This window comes from Zingiber officinale, chromosome 9B (assembly GCF_018446385.1).
Source record: "Zingiber officinale cultivar Zhangliang chromosome 9B, Zo_v1.1, whole genome shotgun sequence".
Classification (NCBI taxonomy): Eukaryota; Viridiplantae; Streptophyta; class Magnoliopsida; order Zingiberales; family Zingiberaceae; genus Zingiber; species Zingiber officinale.
The window spans coordinates 26,881,772-26,904,358 of NC_056003.1; the positions used below are offsets into that span (position 1 = coordinate 26,881,772).

The following is a 22,587-nucleotide window of genomic DNA, read 5'->3' on the forward strand; positions in this document are numbered from 1 at the left end:
ATTCTGAATACATTTTTTCTGACAATTATATATTTATTATCTCTAAAGAGTTATTATTAAAACTTGAATAAGTAAATTTAATTAATAATTTTGTAACTCAAATTTGAATGGAAAAGGGCGAGGAAATTTTTAATTTGTTTAAAAATATTTTTAAAGTCATTTTCAAATGAAAAAGGGTGAGAATTTTTTTTTAAAAACAATGTCAAAGGTTAAATTTTATTTTCACCTAGGACTTCATATAGGATGGAGCCAGCCCTGACTCATTCTCTTGCCCTCGAACATGGTGTAGTGTAAGGTGTTAGCAGATTAACCAAGTATATATGGTTCAAATCTTAACTATGGTGTGCCGTAGGATATTTTCCTTTTGTTTGAAGAAAAATTTGGGACGTTTATTGTAATGAAAAATTTGAGACTTGATTGTTGGGTGAAGAGCTCGGTCGGCAAACAATTCACCTCCAAAATTATAAAATCTTTGGCAAATTACTAAACCATGTAGTTTAAGTTTCGTATTATCCAAATCGCATAGGCAACTTTAAAAATATCCAAATCATGTACTTGACCCATTTTCCCCTTTGCTCGTTCACTTTTACTCGCTGAATCGATTGTTATAGTGTAGCAATTGAATCAGTATGTTTATGTAACAAGAAAAAATGATTTTTTTTAAAAAATTGATTAAAAAATCTTCTATGATAAAAAAATTGTTGCTCTCGATACGATGTATCAAGTTGATGTTTGATAGTATGAATATAATTAGGAGCACAAGATGAACACATAGAACTTAGTTTCATATCATTCCGAACTTTTTAGATTTATCAATCAATTTTGACCAAAACATTAATTTTCATAACCTTTAAAAAATAATGGATTGTTAATAAAGTAATTGATTAAAAACTTTTTTTTGGTCACGTAAACCTACCCAATCAATTCCTACACTGTAAAGCGAACAAGTCAGAAGGGCAAAATAAGTATCGATATGTGATTTGAGTGTTTTCAAAGTTATTCGGCGAGCGAAAGCGAACGAGTCAAAGGGCAAAATAAGTAATGCGATTTGAGTGTTTTCAAAGTTGATTATGAGATTTGAATAATATGAAACTTAAATTAAGTGGTTTAGTAATTTGTCAAAAAAAAACAAAAAAAATCTTAGAACTCTTTCTCTTTAAATTTAAATTCGCCAAGAGTTTTCTACCTTCCAGGCCTCCACCAGCTAGATATTCAGTCCTTGGTATACATCAAACTTTGAAAATTTACTCCATATCATCCTTCCTTCCTTTGATCATCCTTGGGCGGTATACCTTGCTTGACAGGGCGAAGGGCACATTTTCCTTTTCCTCATCTGGTATACCTTTCCTCGCTTGCGGAACGAATCAAATAAAAGGAAAAGATGAAGACACGACAAGGAATTCTCATTCCATTCCCCAGGCGCGCATTATTTAAAGGCGATCGATCCCCACGCAGACGGCGGCCGTGGTGCGGATCAGCTCAGCCATGAAAGCGCTTCTCTGCCTTCGGGCTGCCGTGCCCACCGTGATTTGCGCTTCCAAAGCAAACACCGGCACCGGCTTCGGCTTGCTCGGCCGCTGCCTCAGTCTCAGCTTTCCCCGATCGACCGGCCCCTTCATCCGGTCGGCGCCATTGTGCAGCTGCTCCATGAAACCGCCGACTCCTACTACGCCGACTCCAGCCTCGGAGGACCCCGACAGCGATCAGGATGGGCAGGATGTAGAGATCGCACAGGGGAACAGCTTGTGGATGGAGCCATGGGAGATGTTGCTTGATCATATCTTTGGTCCGCCAGACAAGCTAGTGGTCCAATTGTTGGATCCCGTTAAAGAACTGGTATTTTTTGAAACCTCTTTTCTCCTCCCTTTTTCAGATTTCAGAAAACTAAGTAGAAACACCGTCCATTTAAGAAAATTGGTAGCTTTGGTGGTAAGATTCACATTGGCGGACACAATATAATCTTATATTTTCGGTAAAAGAGGATCCTCTATATTATCTGTAAAATACATGATTTTCTTTTTGAATGCAGCACCAAAACTCTAGGGCTTGAACTAGCGTTCTCTGTTTTGCCTTTTTCATATTTGGATATTGACTTCTTTTCTAGAAATGAGAATCTAGAAGAAAAAAAAGAAGATGGCATAACAATTTGAGTTTCTCCATTCGACCTAGTATTTTGTAGTGAGGGAGAAACTCCATTGCACCTACATCTCCTAAGTCAATCAAGTGTAACTCTCGCTTCAGTATCTCCTTTAGATGGTTGAAGTTCATCTTTAGCCCCGACAATTTAGCAATGAGGGGAAAACTCCATTGGACTTGCATCCTCCTTACAAACTCCACCCATGGCAAATAAACTCTATCATGACTGGTCCAAGCCCAAATAAAGAAGGAGGATTGTGTTAGTTTGCTGGCCAGCGTTAAAACTGTTGGTTGCTACTCGGAAAGCCTATAGGTTCCACTGTACAAAAATTTTGTACAAAGGTCTGAACCTTTTCCTAGCTACCATGTGTTCTTTTAAATTAAATTTTGGATCTCCTGCGGAACTTAACACGTTTGATCCAAAACTTAATCTATTTGTTCTTTTAGGTTTTGACTTGGATCTCCTGCGGAACTTAACACGTTCGGCCCAAGTCCCCTTAAGTTATTAATTCCATTAAATATCAATTTCCATAAAAGGTTCCCAGTACTGACGTGGCGAGGCACATGGCCTTCTTGGATATGGGAGCAACCACCACCGACTAGACAAAACCTTTAATAGAAAGCTAATATTTAATTTCCTAAAATAACTTTAGGTTAACCAAAGAGAACAATCAAATCACAAGGAAAAGAAAGAAACAAAAGAACACAACTTCGAAAAAACATATTCGAAATACTAGAACGTAAGCCTCTTGTATTTGGTATTATTTCCATAAATAACTAGCATGATGCGGAAATAGAAATTACTAGTTATACCTTGTAGAAAAACCTCTTGATCTTCTACCGTATTCCTCTTCTAACCTCGGACGTTGTGTGGGCAACGATCTTCCAAGATGAGAAACCACCAACCACCTTCGTCTTCTCCAAGCAAGGTTCGGCCACAAAAGAAAAGCTTCACCAAGGAGAAAAACCAAAATACTAACCAAGCTCCAAGATATGCTAGCTTTCTCTCCTTCTTCTTCTTCTTCTCCTAGTAGTATCCGGCCACCACAAGAACTCCAAGGGAGAGGGAGAGGTTCGGCCACCACAAGAGAAAGAGAAGGAGATGATGGCCGGCCACACCAAGGAACAAAAGAGGGAGAGGAATAATAGATGTTGTGTCTTGTGAAGGTACCATCACCCCTTCTTTTATATTCCTTGGCCTAGGTAAATTAGGAAATTTAATTACAATAAATTTTCCTTAATTTCCTTGACTTGATTTAATTGAGAGAAATAAAATAAAATTTCCCCAATTAATTTCAAGTGGCCGGCCACATTAAGAAAACAAAATTGGACAAGTTTCAATCAACAATTAAAACTTCCTAATTTGTTTCCTGAAATTTTAAAAATAAAATTTCTCTTTAAAATCTCTTCATGGTTAATAAAAGGAAATATCTATAATTTTAATTTTATTAACATGTGAATAATTTTAAAGAGAAAATAAAACATCTCTCCAATCTACAAATAAGGAAAGAGATCTAATCTCTTTCTTTAATCTTTTGTAGATCTTTTACAAGAGAGATATTTTAATTTTAATTCTCTTTAAAATATATCTTCCTCATAATAATAAAAATTAAAATTAAATTTCTTTTTAATTTTATTGTCCGGCCCTACTAGCTTGGGTTCAAGCTAGGGCCGGCCACCCAATAATATACCTAGGTGGGTATAGGTGGGTATAGTACTCTATAAATAAGAGGCTACGATAGGACCGAGAGGAGGAATTGGTTTTGGTCTCCCGATAAAATTAAGCATCCGTGTTCCCGAACACACAACTTAATTTTATCAATGATAATTCATTCCACTAGAGAACTATCATTGAACTACCGCATCAATCCCAAATTACATTTTGGGCTCCTTCTTATTATGAGTGTGTTAGTCTCCTGTTTAAGATATCGAATGTCCACTAATTAAGTGAGTTCTCGACAACTCATTTAATTAATATCTAAGTCCAAGAGTAGTACCACTCAACCTTATTATCATGTCGGACTAAGTCCACTGCAGGTTTAACATGACAATCTTTATGAGCTCCTCTTGAGGACATTATCAACCTAGTATCACTAGGACACGCTTTCCTTCTATAATCAACAACACACACTATGAGTGATACCATTTCCCAATTTATCGTTTATTGATTCATCGAACTAAATCTCACCCATTGATAAATTAAAGAAATAAATATCAAACATATGTATTGTTATTATATTAGGATTAAGAGCACACACTTCCATAATAAGCGAGGTCTTTGTTCCTTTATAAAGTCGGTATAAAAGGAACGACCTCAAATGGTCTACTCAATACACTCTAGGTGTACTAGTGTAATTATATAGTCAAGATAAACTAATACCCAATTACACTACGACCTTCTAATGGTTTGTCCTTTCCATTCCGGTCGTGAGCTACTGTTTATAATTTATAAGTCACTGATAACATCATCTTCCGTATGTGACACCACATACTATGTTATCTACAATATAAATTAAATGAACAACTACAAAACAAATGTAGATAATTAGACGAAATGTGATTCTTTATTCATAATGAATGTTTACAAAGCTTAGGCTTTGATACACTCCAACAATCTCCCACTTATACTAATGACTGTTGCCATATCTTCTACCATACATCCGATTCCCATTCCCTCCACATGCCGATCGAAAGCTTTCAGGAAGGGCCTTAGTGAAAGGATCCGCCAGGTTATCCGATCTTGGCGATGACAACTTCTCCTCGCTCACGATATCTCGTATCGGGTGCGCTCTATATGTTTACTCGCTTATGAGCTCGTGGTTCCTTCGAGTTTAATGACCGCTATTATCACAATAAATTGTGATGATCTTGGGCAAACCAGAATCACATCTAAGTCCATTAGAAAGTTCTGAGCCATATCTGCTTTAGCCTCGAGGTCACATACTCGACTTCCATGGGTTGAGTCCAAACGCATTCGCTTAACACTCCTCCGTGAAAATGGCTCCACCTCTAAAGTAAACACATATGTAGACCACCCTTCTTGATTGAAAATCGAATCCGTGTAACCCGGGGAGCAAATCATCCGCTTTGTAAACTAGCATATAATCCCTAGTCCTTCTCTGTACTTTAATATATGCTTTCACACAGTCCAATGTCCTTATCCATCCGGTCTCGTGCATAACATAGTATACATTTAGGCTTCCTACAGGAACGGCTTTCATGTCCACTATCTCTTTTGATGTCTTTGGAGACATCTCTTTAGATAGAGCTACTCCATGTCTGAAAGGCAAGAAACCTTTCTTGGAGTCTTGCATGCTAAAACGAGCAAGGATTGTATCTATATATGAAGCTTGGGATAGACACAACATTCTTTTCTTGCGATCCCTTATAACTTTGATCCCAAGAATGTGTGCACATTCTCCTAAGTCCTTCATATCAAATTGTTTGGACAACCATACCCTTACGTCTGATAATACCTTGACATTGTTGCCAATTAACAAAATATCATCTACGTATAGTACAAGAAATACCACCACGTTTCCGTTACACTTCTTATATACACAAGACTCATCCGGACTTTGAATAAATCCATATGACTGGATTACTTCATTAAACCGGATGTTCCAAGACCTTGAAGCTTGCTTTAGTCCATAAATGGACCGATTGAGCTTGCATACTAGATGCTCTTTGCCTTTTTCAATAAATCCTTCCGTTGCTTCATATGGATGTTCTCTTGAAGACTTCCATTAAGGAAAGTTGTCTTGACATCCATTTGCCAAATCTCATAATCCATACGAGCATGGATAAGAGTATCCGGATAGACTTAAGCATGGCTACGGGTGAAAAGGTTTCCTCATAATCGATTCCCTCTTTCCGAGTGTACCCTTTCGCACAAGCCTAGCTTTGAAGGTTTCTACCTTCCCGTCTCTCCCTCTTTTCCTTTGTAGATCCACTTGCATCCAACTTCTTTCACCATCGGTGGTTCTACAAGCTCCAGACCTTATTAGAGTACATGGACTTCATTGCCTTTTGCCAAGATCTATATCTTGGAGTGCTTATCATATGTCGGGGATCAGGTTCATGTTTACCGGGATCAAGTCGAAGACTCTCCCAAAACATGAATCTTTCAGTTTGATTACAACCCTCCCACTACGACGAGGCATTATGCATGGTTGTGTATCATGTGACACGTGTTGTCTCTTGTGGTACTTCATCTTGTCTTGTTGGTGTAGACATGTCCTCTCTAAGTTCTTCTAAAACAACTTTACTCTGGGCTTGTGATCCATTATATAGTCTTCTTAAAAGCGGGCATTGGTGCTAACAATGACCTTCGTCTTTAGACTATAAAATAAACCACCTTCGTTCCTTTGGGATATCCTACAAACACGCGAACTTTACGAGATTCTAACTTATCAAGATCTGGTTTCGACATGTGTGGACTACCCCATATCCGAATATGTCTTAGACGGGGTTTTCGCTCCACAATTCTATGGGAGTAGAAGAAACCGATTTAGAAGGTACTAAGTTCGGAATGTGCGCTGCTGTTTCCCAAGCGAATTTGGTAATTTCGAATAACTCATCATTGATCTAACCATCTCCATAAGAGTCCTATTCCTTCGTTCGCTACACCATTCTGGGGTGTTCCAGTGCGATAATTGATTAATCCGGCCTCGATAAGTAATTCCTAAACTCTCTAAGAGGTATTCGCCACCACGATCGGATCGTAGTGTCTTGATACTTTTACCTGATCGTTTCTCCACATCAGCCTTGTATTCTTTGAACTTATCAAAGCACTCGGACTGCGTCGCATTAGGTAAATGTATCCATATCTTGAATAATCGCATGAAAGAGACAAAATATTCAAACCTCCTCTTGCCTGGACAGACCACACAAATCGAGTGAACCAACTCTAACACTTCTTTGGCTCTATACCCCTTGGCGTGCCTCTTGGTCATTTTTCCTTCTAAGCAAGATTCACAAGTTGGAAAATTTTCCAACTCTAATGAACAAAAGAGTATAAGCCTCTGAATCTACTTAAGTTAATATGACCAAGCCTTAGATGCCAAAGATATGCTTGGTTCATTTCAAGGTTCTTTTCTCTTATTAGAATTAGAAGATGAATTATAAATTTCCATGTTTTTGCTTTGTGGAAGAATTTGGATTTAAAATATACAAATTGCCAACTAATGCACGAACAGATAATCACTTTATTTCTTTTAATAACTACATCATTCTTGAAAGAAACTGAATCATAAACAGTTTAGAAACCGAAATTAAATTCTTTCTAAACGGGTACATAAAGACAATTTCTTAAACCAAATTTCTATTTCTACTAAAAGATAAGTAGGCGTCTCCCATTGCAATAGCCGCCACCTTAGTATCATCCCTTCATGTAGTCGTCGGGTTTCCGGAACCCCTGCAATGAATTGCAGACATCTTGTATCTACATTCCAGGTTTTGGTAGATAACACCGCTAAACATGTTTCAACAACTAGAGTATGAGATATACCTTTGTTTTGGTTCTTACGAGGACGATCCGCCTTCCAATGTCCCGCCTGCTTGCAGATGAAGCACCAGCTTTAAATCCCGTACTCCGAGATTTATTCACTTTCTTTCTTGAACAGTTTGTTTCTTCTTCTTCTTACCTTCGGTTTAAGGTAGAACCATTTTCAAAGATAGTGAATTTGAGCGTTATTAAATAACCCTTTGAAGTTACATCGGTGGTTCTAATGAATAAATCCTTTTATTCATATTATAGTTCAGTGGAGCTCAAAACTTAGGTAGGGTTTGGAGGATCATATCGATCTGGGTTTCCCATCAATTTCTCCTCCAGGATCTGTATTTCGTTCAGATAAGTCATCATATTTAGGATATGATCCTTACGGAGTACCCTCTTGCATGGTGGTGTCATTATCTTTCTCATAGCTTCTTGTCAAGAAGCCCTATCCCGATGACCAAAGAGTTCTTTGAGATTGTTAATATCATAAGTCGTTGGTAAATCTTTATCTTGATGTTGCAATACATTTGACATTGAAGCCAAAATGTAACACCGCGCCATCTCATCCGCTTTTACCCATTTCCATGATATTCAATCTCCTCTTGGGTAGATTCACCATGGGTGCATCAGGCAATGCTCGGTCAGTACAAATTTATAGCTTTCAGCAGTGAGAACAATATCGAGGTTTCTTTTCCAATCTATGTAATTTGGTCCAATAAGTCTATTTTGTTGAAGTATGATGGACAGTGGGTTGAAAGTCATCCTAAGAATCACAAATAACTTTTGGTCGAACTCTAAATTTAGAATAATATTGATTCCTCAAACAATACTATTTTAAATTAACCAACACCTTAAAATACCGTGAATTTTGTATGCCGTGTTAGTGTGGACGTATCAAATTCAACATTTGTAAAAGGAGGGTTTTAACCCATTAATTTTATTATCTTGTCACACTAATTTTGTGACAAATAAAATTAATAGTTGGTATTATTCGGTCACACAAATAATAGCAGTGACTCCATTGGGAGGATACTATTAAATGTGTCAAGTGTACACCATTACTTGACACTAAGTCCATTAATAAGATTATGCCTTTTCCGTTGGATCACACGCTCTTAATTAACTTCCTATAGTCATCCAAAATGGAAGTGTTAGTGGTCCGCAAACAAGCTCATCCGTATGGAGGAAGGCACTCGAGCCAACGCGCAAGTGTTTGCATCACTTACAAACCAAGAATGGAGACCGTGGGATTTACTTAAAATCCTCTCCCACTTAGTTATTTATAAATGAGGAATTTTAACTACGCTAGCCTACTAAACTTGTAAACTAACACACACATGACAATATAAAAGCAATAAATAGAAAATCTAATTTTCAACTATTATGACTTTTATCTTTAATTGTCCTCCGTGTGTTGTCATCCGAAGCTGCTGCCATATTTGGCCACCGCCATCGGGTCTAGCTGTCGCATCCATCTTGCTCCTTAGTCCTTTGAAGGTTCCACGCTTTGCAAGATTCGATTCATGACATAAATAGAATTTTACATTTGATCCTATATTCCATAAAAGGAACGTATATGTATCTAGATCAAAAATAAAATCCTAATAAAACTAAATCACTGCTGTATTTTAATACAATCACGCACACACATATAAATTGCCCTTGGCATCAAGGGTCCAATCACACACATAATTAACTAAAAGTCATAATAGTTGGATCCTGCGTCCATGTAGTTAAGACATCCTACTATTAACTTGCCTAAATTATGTATTTACACGTATAATTAAACTAAATACCAAATACACAGAGGAAACCCTAGCTCGATACCAATTGTTGGTTGCTACGGAAAGCCTATAGGTTCCACTGCAAAAATTTTTGTATAAAGGTCCGAACCTTTTCCTAGCTACCATGTGTTCTTTTAAATTAAATTTTGGATCTCTGCGGAACTTAACACGTTTGATCCAAAACTTAATCTATTGTTCTTTTAGGTTTTGACTTGGATCTCTGCGGAACTTAACACGGCCCAAGTCCCCTTAAGTTATTAATTCCATTAAATATCAATTTCCATAAAAGGTTCCCAGATCTTGACGTGGCGAGGCACATGGCCTTCTTGGATATGGGAGCAACCACCACCGACTAGACAAAACCTTTAATAAAGCTAATATTTAATTTCCTAAAATAACTTTAGGTTAACCAAAGAGAACAATCAAATCACAAGGAAAAGAAAGAAACAAAAGAACACAACTTGAAAAAACATATTCGAAATACTAGAACGTAAGCCTCTTGTATTTGGTATTATTTCCATAAATAACTAGCATGATGCGGAAATAAAAATTACTAGTTATACCTTGTAGAAAAACCTCTTGATCTTCACCGTATTCCTCTTCTAACCTCGGACGTTGTGTGGCAACGATCTTCCAAGATGAGAAACCACCAACCACCTTCTTCTCCTCCAAGCAAGGTTCGGCCACAAAGGAAACTTCACCAAGGAGGAAAAACAAAATACTAACCAAGCTCCAAGAGATGCTAGCTTTCTCCTTCTTCTTCTTCTTCTCCGAGTAGTATCCGGCCACCACAAGAACTCCAAGGGAGAGGGAGAGGTTCGGCCACCACAAGAGGAAGAGAAGGAGATGATGGCCGGCCACACCAAGGAACAAAGAGGGAGAGGAATAATAGATGTTGTGTCTTGTGAAGGCACCCTCACCCCTTCTTTTATATTCCTCGCCTAGGTAAATTAGGAAATTTAATTACAATAAATTTTCCTTAATTTCCTTGACATGATTTAATTGAGAGAAATAAAATAAAATTTCCCAATTAATTTATGTGGCCGGCCATATCATTGGAATATAAAAGAGGACAAGTTTTAATCAACAATTAAAACTTCCTAATTTGTTTCGGAAATTTTAAAAATAAAATTTCTCTTTAAAATCTCTTCATGGTTAATAAAGGAAATATCTATAATTTTAATTTTATTAACATGTGAATAATTTTAAAGAGAAATAAAACATCTCTCCAATCTACAAATAAGGAAAGAGATTTAATCTCTTCTTTAATCTTTAGATCTTTTACAAGAGAGATATTTTAATTTTAATTCTCTTTAAAATATATCTTCCACATAATAATAAAAATTAAAATTAAATTTCTTTTTATTTTATTTTGGCCGGCCCTACTAGCTTGGGTTCAAGCTAGGGCTGACCAGCCTGGTTCCCAAGCTAGCTTGGCCGGCCCCCTATTGGTGGGTATAGAAGGTGGGTATAGGTGGGTATAGACTCTATAAATAAGAGGCTACGATAGGGACCGAGAGGAGGAATTGGTTTTGGTCTCCGATAAAATTAAGCATCCGTGTTGGCCCGAACACACAACTTAATTTTATCAATGATAATTCATTCCACTAGAGAACTATCATTGAACTACCGCACCAATCCCAAATTACATTTTGGGCTCCTTCTTATTATGAGTGTGTTAGTCTCCCTGTGTTTAAGATATCGAATGTCCACTAATTAAGTGAGTTCACGACAACTCATTTAATTAATATCTAAGTCCAAGTAGTACCACTCAACCTTATTATCATGTCGGACTAAGTCCACTGGGTTTAACACGACAATCTTTATGAGCTCCTCTTGAGGACATTATCAACCTAGTATCACTAGGACACGCTTTCCTTCTATAATCAACAACACACACTATGAGTGATACCATTTCCCAATTTATCGTTTATTGATTCATCGAACTAAATCTCACCCATTGATAAATTAAAGAAATAAATATCAAACATATGTACTTGTTATTATATTAGGATTAAGAGCACACACTTCCATAATAACTGAGGTCTTTGTTCCTTTATAAAGTCAGTATAAAAGGAACGACCTCAAATGGTCCTACTCAATACACTCTGAGTGTACTAGTGTAATTATATAGTCAAGATAAACTAATACCTAATTACACTACGACCTTCTAATGGTTTGTCCCTTTCCATTCTGGTCGTGAGCTTCTGTTTATAATTTATAAGGTACTGATAACATCATCTTCTGTATGTGACACCACATACTATGTTATCTACAATATAAATTAAATGAACAACTACAAAACAAATGTAGATAATTAGACCAAATGTGATTCTTTATTCATAATGAATGTTTACAAAGCTTAGGCTTTCAGTATACACTCCAACAAAAACATAGGCAAATGCTATGTATAGATTCGTCAAAGTTGCATCCTCCTTACCGTATATTTTGGGAGATGGACAACATATGTATATAAGTTTCTCACCTTCTTCGACCCACCAGTCTTTGCCATCTTCCATGTCCAAATAGTTGGTCTAGAAGATTCCATGATAGCCTCCTTGAATGAAAGGTTTGAGGCTCTCTCTTTGTCAAGTTTTCTTCTATTTGGCCTTCTTGACATCCACCACCATAGAAGATTTTGCTCACCTTAAAAGGCCTATGCATTATTGATGAAGATAAGAACTTGGAAAGCTTGCGTAAGTTCTAAAAGAGGAATGCAACCCCCGAGGCTATGATGCAGTGAAAGGACGCCCAATTATCACCTAGACACTCACGGTTCGATTCCCAATTACAGCACATTTGTAGGGATCTTTCCTCCAAATGGGGCGTGCAACCAAGGGATGCTGGGTTTTTGAGCCGTCTACAGCGAGCGCTTCCCAATTTACCCTAGCGGCCGGTGGAAAATTTTCATAGGGTCGGACAAGTCACCCCAGGTTGGATGTTAGTTGACCTAGTTAATCATTTTTTTAAAAAGAGGAATGCAAAATGAAAAAGATGAAAAAATTGTTGATCATTGAATAAGAATTAAGACATAGGAAAGAACACAATGTGATTTTATTCTTTTAAAAACTTAGGTAACAATTACAATATTGAAATATTTTAATAGTATATTAATCACTCTCATTCTTCTACATGGAGAGATAAATTTGTTATTTAGTCTTTCCTTATAAGTTATACATCTTCTCAAGCAATTAATTGAAAAGTATCGGGAACAAAAATAAGATCTACACATGGTATTCATTGACTTATAAAAAGTTTATGGTAGAGTCCTAAGAGAAATTATACGGAGAATTCTAGAAAAGAGAGGTATTAGCATAACATATATTGAACTAATTAAGGATATGCATGAGGATGTAATGACTAGAGTGAAGACTTCAGGCGGATTAATTGAAGCATTTCTAATAAAGATAGAGTTACATCAAGGATCGTCTCTATGTCCTTATCCTTATCTTTTTGCACTAATTATAAACGAACTGAACACATTTAAGACACATTGTCATGGTGCATGTTGTTTGCGAATGTTATCGTTTTGGTAGATGAGACACATGAAGGAGTAAATGCTAAACTAGAATTTTAGCGGAAAATACTAAAAGTGAAAGGTTTTAGGCTTAGTAGGGTAAAGACATAATATATAAAATTTAAGTTTAGCAATATTAGACGTAATGAAATACTTGTTAAGATAGGAGATGACAAGTTGTCTAGAACTAAGAGCTTTAAGTATTTAGGATCATTTTTGCAAAAAGGATTGATAGAGATGTCTTACAGGATACAAATAGGATGGTTGAAATGGAGTAAAATGTCAAGTGTTTTATGTGATCATAAAATACCTCTAAAACTTAAAAGAGAAGTTTTACAAAATGACGATTAGATCTGCTATATTATATGACACTAAATGTTGGGCTATGACTCAAGCACATGAGCAGAAGATGAGAGTTATAGAGATGAGAATGTTAAGGTGGATGTGTGGATACATGAGGATGAACAGAATAAGAAATGAGAGCATTAGAGAGAGTCGTAGTTGTATTGAGAGAAAACTTTGAGAGACACGTTTAAGATGGTACGAATATATATTTCGATGACCAATAAATGCTCCAGTTAGACGATGTGAAACTATGATAAATATGCACATCAACGAGGAAGAGAAAAATTAAAAAAGATTTAGTTAGTAACAATAAAATAAGATAAAATTTCTTCAAGTATAGATGATGATATGGTAGGGGATAGAGTCCAATGACTAGAAGGATCCATATAGTCGACTCCACCTAGTGAGATAAGACTTGGTTGTTGTTGTAGTCTTTCCTTGTGGACATAGGAGCTTGACAAATCAATAATAAAATTCTTCATGACAATAAATTTGATACATAAAAAATGATACAAAATACCAAAAGATTTATGATTTTTTTTGCCAATAATATTATATGAGACTAATAGCCAAAAATTTAGCATTAGTTGTATCATACACGAGGATTTGTCAATCCATCCTTACTCACCGCATGTGATATGTTTATCATTTATATAAATAATCATAATGAATATCAGTTATAGAAAATATATATCACATATTGCATTGTCATATTTCTATTTTATCTATTTCAATTGTACAAATTAACTAAGATATATTTCAATTTTGCACAAGTAACTCATACTCTGCTTATCTCTAGCTGCAGGGTTTAGTAATCGGGAACACAGAGTACAATGCCTTATTAGCTCTAGTCCAAGTATACTTCAATCTGGTAACTACATACACTCATGCACTTCTTAATTGACTTTGTCATTTTGGTATAAAATCACATAAAATAATAAAACATTGATTTTTTTTTTATTGAAAACAATTAGATACAGACATAAAATTATTAAAGTTTTACTTAATTTGATGAACTAGCTGATTCATATATGTTTTCTTATTTGTAGCATGTTGTCACTTTCAGATCTAGTTTTTGCAATTTGTATTCCAAAACATGTTAGATTTGGATTTCTTGTAATCTTATTTCCAATGTTTCTACATTTAATTTATATAATTTCCATAGCACAAGATTGTCATATTAGAAGTATAGTAATAATAAATGCATATGATATAATAAAAACTTGACTATTGGGCTCATAATTTTACATATAATAATATATTTTTTTAGTTAGGTTGAAGTGTTATGGTCTAGGACTTAAGAGGCCAAACAAGAAACTTTGCATCAGCTATATTTTGACCAAATGCACTCTCCTTTGAACCAACCGACTCTTTGTCTTAATCCACTTCATGAACAAAAACCAAACAATTAAACTTGTTTTTTTTGGAGAAAAAGAGTTCCACAAGGTAGCTAATGATTGAGTTTTCTACCCCAATCTCAGTCAGTGCATGATAGACTGACTTGACGCTGAATTTACCTTTTGGGTTCTGCATCCACCATATTTCATCAGCCATGTTCCCTAAAGCAATGAGAGTGCTTCTCATCGTATTGTTTAACACCTCCATTTCATTTCTGAATGCTTGAATTTGTGTTTCTGATCGTCCAATGCCCATGCCAATTTGTCGAAAGTTGAGTTCAGACAGCCTAATTTTTTTTGTTAATACATACTTTGAATAGTTGTGTGTCTCATTGCACTAATGGGAAGGATGACCAATTGTCCAGCCATCTGTGTGCTCTACTGCCATCCTTGGGTTTGACATAGATGCTCCTTGTCATGAAGTCTGAGTGTAGGACAAGTTGTTGTTCGTCTGAACCCTTGAATAGTGCCAGTGCTTGATTTGTGGGATTTGGATGATCTTTGGCCAACCTAATTTATAATTTCCCGTTGATCATTTTGAACCACCATGTTCTAAGTTGAGGCTAATTTTGATTTCTTCGGTTAATAATTCCCAATCCTCCATAGTGCATTGGCCTGATACATCTGTGCCAAGCCACTAGATGACATTCAGGTGATGGCCCATCTGTGCCCTTTCACAGGAAAGCTCCTTGACTTGGGAAGGAAATACACACTTGCTTGGTATGTGTAGTGTAAGCCTACCACCTTTGGTGAAAACCCTCTTTTTCCATGCTTTTAGCCACTCGGTGACTTTGTTGATTTAAGCTCTCCAAAAAATCTAGTCTGGGCTTTTGATGACAAGCTGGTACCCGAAGTAACTAATAGGTAGCTTGGTTTCTTTGCAGCCTAGAATTAGTGACAGCACTTGAAGCATTGTTCACAATATATGTTAAAGAGCTTTTGCTATAGTTGATTTTCACCCCACTGAAGAGATTAAAGCATGTAAGAATGATCTTTAGACTCCTTATGAATCATTAGCATACTGCAGTGAAATTGGAAGATTGTTTTTTCCTAATCTGAGTGCACTCATACACAATTCAGAACTCCATTTCTGTAGCTCCATGTGAGAATTTTACAAAGATCTGAAAATTGTGGAAATGAAAGGGAGATAATGGATCACGTTGTCTCAAGCCCTTTTATTTCTGATCCAAGGTTCAGAAACTCCATTTACTAGGACTGTGAGTTGTAGTTGCAGTTTCTTCGATCTGTTGATCCACCCTAGTGGAAACTCATGTAGCTCAAGAATTAGATCAATGCTTCCTAGTTCGCATTGTCAAATGCTTTTTCATAATTCTGTCTTAATCATCTGTGCAAGCATAGCACCACTTCAACATCTCAGTGGTTGCTACAAAGCAATATTTGCCACCTTTGTTGTTTTTCACGAAAAATCGATACTCATTTATCATTGAGCTGATGCAAGCTTTGCAGCCTTTTGCACTCTAGGACCTAGTTTAATGCTAGTGGTTTCAAGAGCAATTAGCTTGAAATTGCTAGTTAGTTGGGCTTTTTAAGGGATCAAGGTGATACAAACTACCTTCATAGAAACTCTGAAATAATTGTCATACATCTCGTCTGATGATGACCCAACTACTGCATAGGAACTCAGACTTCGTGTAATCCTATATTCTCTTGACTATTTGAAAAAAAGGGTTTTGATCTTATGACAAAAGACATTCATTGTTCTTAAGACAATTAATAGCTCCAGTGTCCAGATACTCATGGTCCATAAGTTCCATGCAGAAAGACTATGAGAATGCTAAAATTATCCATGACATGATTCGGAATGCCAAACAACATAGTGAACTGGACTCGAGGCCGCATCTTCTTGAGGTCAGTTTTTCTTCATGATGATGAGATTTCATTAGTTTACTTACGACATTACTGATGCCAAGCTCAACTGTACATATATAACTTATGTGAATCATGTGCCTTTGTTACCATGGTATCCAGGCTATTCTTAACTTGACATTGGCAGTGGAGAAGTTGCAACAAAGAAAAATTACAGAGAATGGTGCCAGGGAGTTGATTGAGAATGCCAAAGAATCGTGGGGACGTTACAAGGAATTGAAGGAGGAGGGCTTCGGACTTCAAGCACCACCAGAGGCGGAGGATTGAATAGGACATAGATCTTTCTATGCCTTTTGTTCCACAAATGGTGGTCATAATCTTGCATGGTCAAGCATAATTCTGTCTCACCTGAACTCAAATCATGTTTCTTCTTCTTCTTCTTTATCTTGTTCTGTCAATTGCATACTGAAAGATAGGCGGGTCGCGATGCAAATGAGAGTTTGATTAAAGCTAAAGACACATGGAATACAATTTCAGAATGTGTTAACTTGGTCAATATTTTAATCGCATCAACGCATAAGCAAGCATGATAAGGATGTAGATGGAGAGACAAAGATAGATAGTTTGATTACAAATTTGGAATGACTTAGTCAATATTTTAATGACATTCCTAGAAGAAGTTAGAGTTTTTATTGTGAGCTTGTTGTGTTGAGGGTGGGCTGGTGGCTCGACTGGTTGGATAGGAGGCTTAGTAATGTCCTTGTAACTTTAATATCATTGGAAAATTGTTGGAGAAAGATGACTCTTCTTTGGTGAGTTTGTTGTGTCAGTAGCAAGTCGTCGCATCAGTGATTCGAGTGGGCGTCATGGATCGAGGGCACAACAATGTCATCGCAAGGTTGTCTTAGGTCAAGATAAGAATTTGATTCTCTTTTTAAGATGATATTATCTCACTTAAGTACTCATAGTACATCAAAAATCATCTAATTTTATCTTAAAACAGAAACACTATAAATTTTGAGACCCGAATAACCTTCAACTTCCTTGGAACACTTTTAGGAACTAGAGAAGAGAAGAGAAAAATTAATCGGAAGTACATCATTTGAGTTGGGTACCAATTGTAGCAGTTGTAGGGACTAGGGAGTCGCTTTTATTGGTTTTATAAGGACAGTGAGACATTTCCAATGGACACAAAGAGGAAGTGTCTCCTGGTTCAAAATTCAAATTGAAGGGAAGTAGCCCAACCCTAGGGGTGTTTGGCGATGGAAATATTCAACCGCAAAAAATTCCATCACGAATACATTTCGAAATGAACATTAAAAATTGTCGCTAATTTTAGTGACAGAAATTTAAAAGTTATTGCTAAATTTAGCGATAGAAAATTACCTTCTGTTGCTAATTTAGCAACAACATATTCATTTCCGTTGCTAAATTTAGCGACAGAAGTCAATTTTCTGTCTCTAATTTAAATGAAAATTTTGACATAAGTCCACTTAAAATTAATTCAAATCATGTAATACATTGTAATACATTAATCATAACATTCAATATTTATCACACAACAACTTTCATTCAACAAAACAACATCCGACATCTACAACATTCAACTTACATTCAACATAAAACAACATTCAAATACACTTATCCATAAAAAAATAATCAAATGATTCTAGTTTCATCACATCCTGTTAAAAAACAAATACACTCATCACTTCTTTACTTCTTTCTTCTCACCATCCCATCCTGCAACAAGTATAATACGATAAGTTTAACAAAAATAAGCACATTCAAATTTAGATAAACAAAAATAATTTGATAAGTTTAACACTGTATTTTCTATTTTAAAACAATCTCATATATGAATCTAAAGTTAAGCTACATATTAGTTGAATAACATGAATTACACAATGACAAAACTACTTATTAGAAAAACACACAAATTGATAAACACAAACTTAACATGTTTTTCTAAAAAAAAATACCTTAATGAAAGTTTAGATATTTACTGATGGTGTGATAGAATCCAGTTCTTCATGTGCTAACCTTTTATCTATATTGTTCCTGAAAACATGTAATACAATTAGAGTTGCATATAATATCAAAATTAACATAATAATTTTGTATCTTTTATGAGTGATAAATAAAAAAATTAAGTTGAAAGTTAACACACCTCATAAGAACTATTGTTATTATAAGCTACTTATCAGTTGTGTTTGAGTTTTTAAGTCTTCTGTGAGTTAAAATCATGCAACATTGAAAAAGTAGGACTCATTAATGGAAAGCTAGAGAATGTTGGGACCTTGATGTCCGCTAGAGGAGGGTGAATAGCGTCTCGTCGCGTGTTCGTCGGTTGCGTCTTGATGATATGCAGCAGAATACAAAGACAAAAACAATTAACACCTAGGGGTTACTTGGTATCCACCTCAAGATGAGGTGACTAATCCAAGGATCCACATGACACGCTCACTCCACTATGAAAACCTCCTTCTCGGTCGCAGCCGGAGGCGGAGAAGCCTCGTACAACACTCACACACAACACAACACAAATACAACAAGAGGAAGCAAAAATACAACGCAACACACTCCTCTTCTTGCTTACTTGTGCTTGTCGTCGCCTCTTGAACCTTGGAGAAACTCCCCAAGTGCCTTCAAGAACTGGTGTGAGTAGATCGGAGAAGCTCGCTGTGAATCGTTGAAGAACGGCGTAAAAGATCGCAAGAGATCTACTGAGAAAAAGCTCCGTCGGGGCTTTATACAGTAGCTCCAATCGATTGAATTCATCCCCAATCGATCGCCACGTCACATCCAGACAATCCCAACCGTCCACCATCTGCATCCTGCGCAACGGTCGAATCCCAATCGATTGGGAACATCTGGATCGATCGGTGGATCGATCTAGAAGCATTCTGTGCTTCTCGCGATCGCGCGAGAACACCTCTGCCCAATCGATCGACCGATCGATTGGCAGCTCCCCAATCGATCGCCCGATTGATTGGGAAGGGCTCTGTGCTCACGAAATATGATCTCAATCGATCGACCAATCGATTGGGTCATTCCTTCCTTCGTAGCACACTCCAATCAATCCATTGATCGATTGACCAGCCTGGACTGGACTCAAACTCAAGTCCAAACTCCCAAACCCAACTCCCGGTCAACCGTTACCTGTTGGGTCTCCATGCCTAGCATTTGGCCACTCCCGACCAACCTCGAACTAGCCTTCTAGCCTCCTCCATCAGCCTTGCGTCCCTAGGATATCTCCCCATCCTTCACGCCTTGCCTTCTGGAGCTTCCATCGGCCTCATCCTAGTTGTCGGGTTCTCCTCGCCAAGTCACACTAGGACTTACATTGCCAAGACCACATGCTTGGACTTACAACCTTTGCCAAGATCACACTTGGACTTTCCAATTGTCTGGCTCCTCACCAGGACTTTCCTTTTGCCAAGATCACACTTGGACTTTCCAATTGCCTAGCTCCTTACCAGGACTTTCCTTTTGCCAAGATCACACTTGGACTTTCCAGTTGCCTGGCTCCTCACCAGGACTTTCCCTTTGCCTAGCTATACTAGGACTTTCCAATTGCCTGATCTCACTTATCAGGACTTTCACCACCAAGTATGGTCAACACTGACCTACTTGGATTTTCACTCTTGCTAACCTTCCTGTTGGACTTACCTTTGCCTAATCTCCAATTAGGACTTTCCCAGTTAAGTCTCCTGTCAACCTTGACCTACTTGACTTCTCTCTTGCCTAACCTCCAGTTGGGACTTTCCTAAATGCCTAAACTCCAGTTAGGACTTTTCCATTGCCTAAACTCTAGTTAGGACTTACCCAGTCAAGTCTCCGGTCAACACTGATCACTTGACTTGTCTTTTCATCAACTTGGTCAATCCCTTGACCATCTCCACAATCGGACGATTGCTCCAGCAATCTCCATATATTGTCAAACATCAAAACTCAATTCCTTACTCAAGCTTGACTCAACTCAAGCTTAGTCAAACTAGTCAAACATGACCTAGGGAAATTGCCCCAACAATCTCCCCCTTTTTGATGTTTGACAATTCCTCTAAGTTAGGCTAAATCTCATAGCCTTAACCTCTTCTTTATCACAAGGTTAAATCCCATAGCCTTAATCTCTTCTCTGTACCAGGGCTAAATCTCATAGCCTTAATCTCTTCTCTGTACCAAGGCTAAATCCCATAGCCTTAATCTCTTCTCTATACCAAGGTTAAATCCCATAGCCTTAATCCTCTCATGACAAAGCATGAATGAAGGTTTCCTTCATTCTCTCCCTTTCCTAGAGGGCAAACTCCCTCTGCTTGGGATGAAGACCTAACTTAACCTTCCATTCTCTCCCTTTGTCACACATCAAATTAGAAAACAAACTCTTCTCTATAAGAGTTAACTCTTCATTGTTAACAACCTCACATGTTGTTAAAAACCCCACAATGAAGATCTCATATTCTTCATTGCCGCCAACGCTCCCCCTTGAGCTCTACTTCACTTTACATTGCTCATCCAAGAGCATTCGTCAACTTCCCAATGAAACTCCCATTCATTGTATTCAATGCTCCCCCTTGAGCAGTAATCGTCTTCACAATGCTCAATCGAGAGCATTTTCCACTTTACCAATGAAGGTCTGATCCCCTTCATTAACCCAATGCTCCCCCTTGAGCAATAATCTTCTTCACAATGCTTATCCGAGAGCATTTTCCACTTAACCAATGAAGGTTTGATCCCCTTCATTAACCCAATGCTCCCCCTTAAGCAGTAATCTACTCTACAATTAGGGCTGCAAACGAATCGAGCCGGCTCGCGAGCTTTTCGAGCCGGCTCGAAAAATATTCGATTCGTATTCGAATTTATCGAATTCGAGTCGAACTCGAACATGTTCGAACTTTTTTTCGAGCCGAACTCGAACCCAAATTATATTGTTCGAGCCGCTCGCGAGCCGCTCACGAGCCTTAATATTTATTAATATAAGTTAAATATATATTAAATAAATAAATTTCAAGCCTTTCGAACATATTTTCGAGTAATAATTCGAATAGTTCGCGAACATGTTCGAATATTTCGAGCCGAATTCGAACCCGAACCCTAATTCGAACCGAACTCGAACCAAACATTTTAAAATTTTCGAGCTTCGAATCGAACTCGAATATACCTATTTCGAGCCGAATTCGAGCCTTAAATTTTTCAGCATATTCAGCTCGATTCGATTCGTTTACACCCCTATCTACAATGCTCAGTCGAGAGCATTTATCATCCTAGCAATGAAGATAATCAATCTTCCATTGCTCCCCAATACTCGACCCTGAGTATTAATTCATCACGAAGGTTTAACCCCCTTCTAAGGTCTTTGAAAAGATTTTTATGTTTTCAAAGAGTAACTCCTCTTAAAAACATGGTCAAATTTCTATCATTGCACCAACAATGACTTGGGGTTCCTAAATAATTAGGAAAACCAAAACTCGAAGTTTTGAGGTTCAAAATTCAATAAAGAAGCTAAACCTCAACCTAAACTTCACCTAAGTCGACATTAACCAAACCATGCTTGTTTTCATCATGAAAACTCCTCCTAAGTGCATACAAATATATTCCAAAGGGTTAGGAATGGTTAATGACCCTTGAAAACCAAAACTTGAAGTTTTAAGGTTCCAAAATTCAGAATTGAAACTAAACCTTATCCTAAACTTCACTTTGGTATTTCTTAACCAATCCATACTTATTTTCATATGAAAACTCTCCCTAAATGTATACAGATGTATTCCAAGGGATTTGGAATGGTTAACGGGACTCGAAGTGACTTGAAGTGTTGAAATCAGACTTTTCCAGGTAAAATCAGACTTCCCAATCAATTGAAGTTGGGACTCAATCGATTGAAATCACTTCAATCGATCCATTGATCGATTCCACAAGCTACTGCTCGCAGAAATTCCCTCTAAATCGATCGACTGATCGATCCAGACTGGGTCAATCGATCGGCTGATCAATTCACTACCCTTCTGTTCACGGGAATTGGCTTCCCAATCGATCGGCTGATTGATTGAACCCGATCCAATCGATCGGCTGATCGATTGGGTTTCT

The 22,587-nt window shown here is 37.2% G+C and overlaps 1 protein-coding gene across 2 annotated transcripts; it reads left to right on the forward strand.

Annotated features, from left to right (window-relative positions):
- The first annotated feature begins 1,302 nt into the window (after positions 1-1,302).
- LOC122022568 lies at positions 1,303-17,059 on the forward strand. Of its 2 annotated transcripts, none has more exons than XM_042580600.1 (4): positions 1,303-1,836; positions 14,085-14,150; positions 16,456-16,545; positions 16,666-17,059. In XM_042580600.1, exons 1-4 carry the CDS (start codon positions 1,486-1,488, stop codon positions 16,828-16,830), a joined length of 672 nt encoding a protein of 223 aa, XP_042436534.1. In that variant the 5' UTR covers positions 1,303-1,485; the 3' UTR covers positions 16,831-17,059. The 2 variants fall into 2 exon arrangements, with proteins under 2 accessions (XP_042436534.1, XP_042436533.1); XM_042580599.1 differs by having other exon boundaries at positions 1,309-1,836; positions 14,079-14,150.
- Positions 17,060-22,587: the final 5,528 nt, after the last annotated feature.

Excerpts from the sequence above, each read along its gene's own strand:
- LOC122022568 (XM_042580599.1), top strand. The coding sequence starts at position 1,486 with ATGAAAGCGCTTCTCTGCCTTCGGGCTGCCGTGCCCACCGTGATTTGC. Across the intron at positions 14,151-16,455 it reads TCCAAGTATACTTCAATCTG|AAAGACTATGAGAATGCTAA; the intron begins GTAACTACATAC and ends AGTTCCATGCAG. Across the intron at positions 16,546-16,665 it reads CGAGGCCGCATCTTCTTGAG|GCTATTCTTAACTTGACATT; the intron begins GTCAGTTTTTCT and ends CATGGTATCCAG.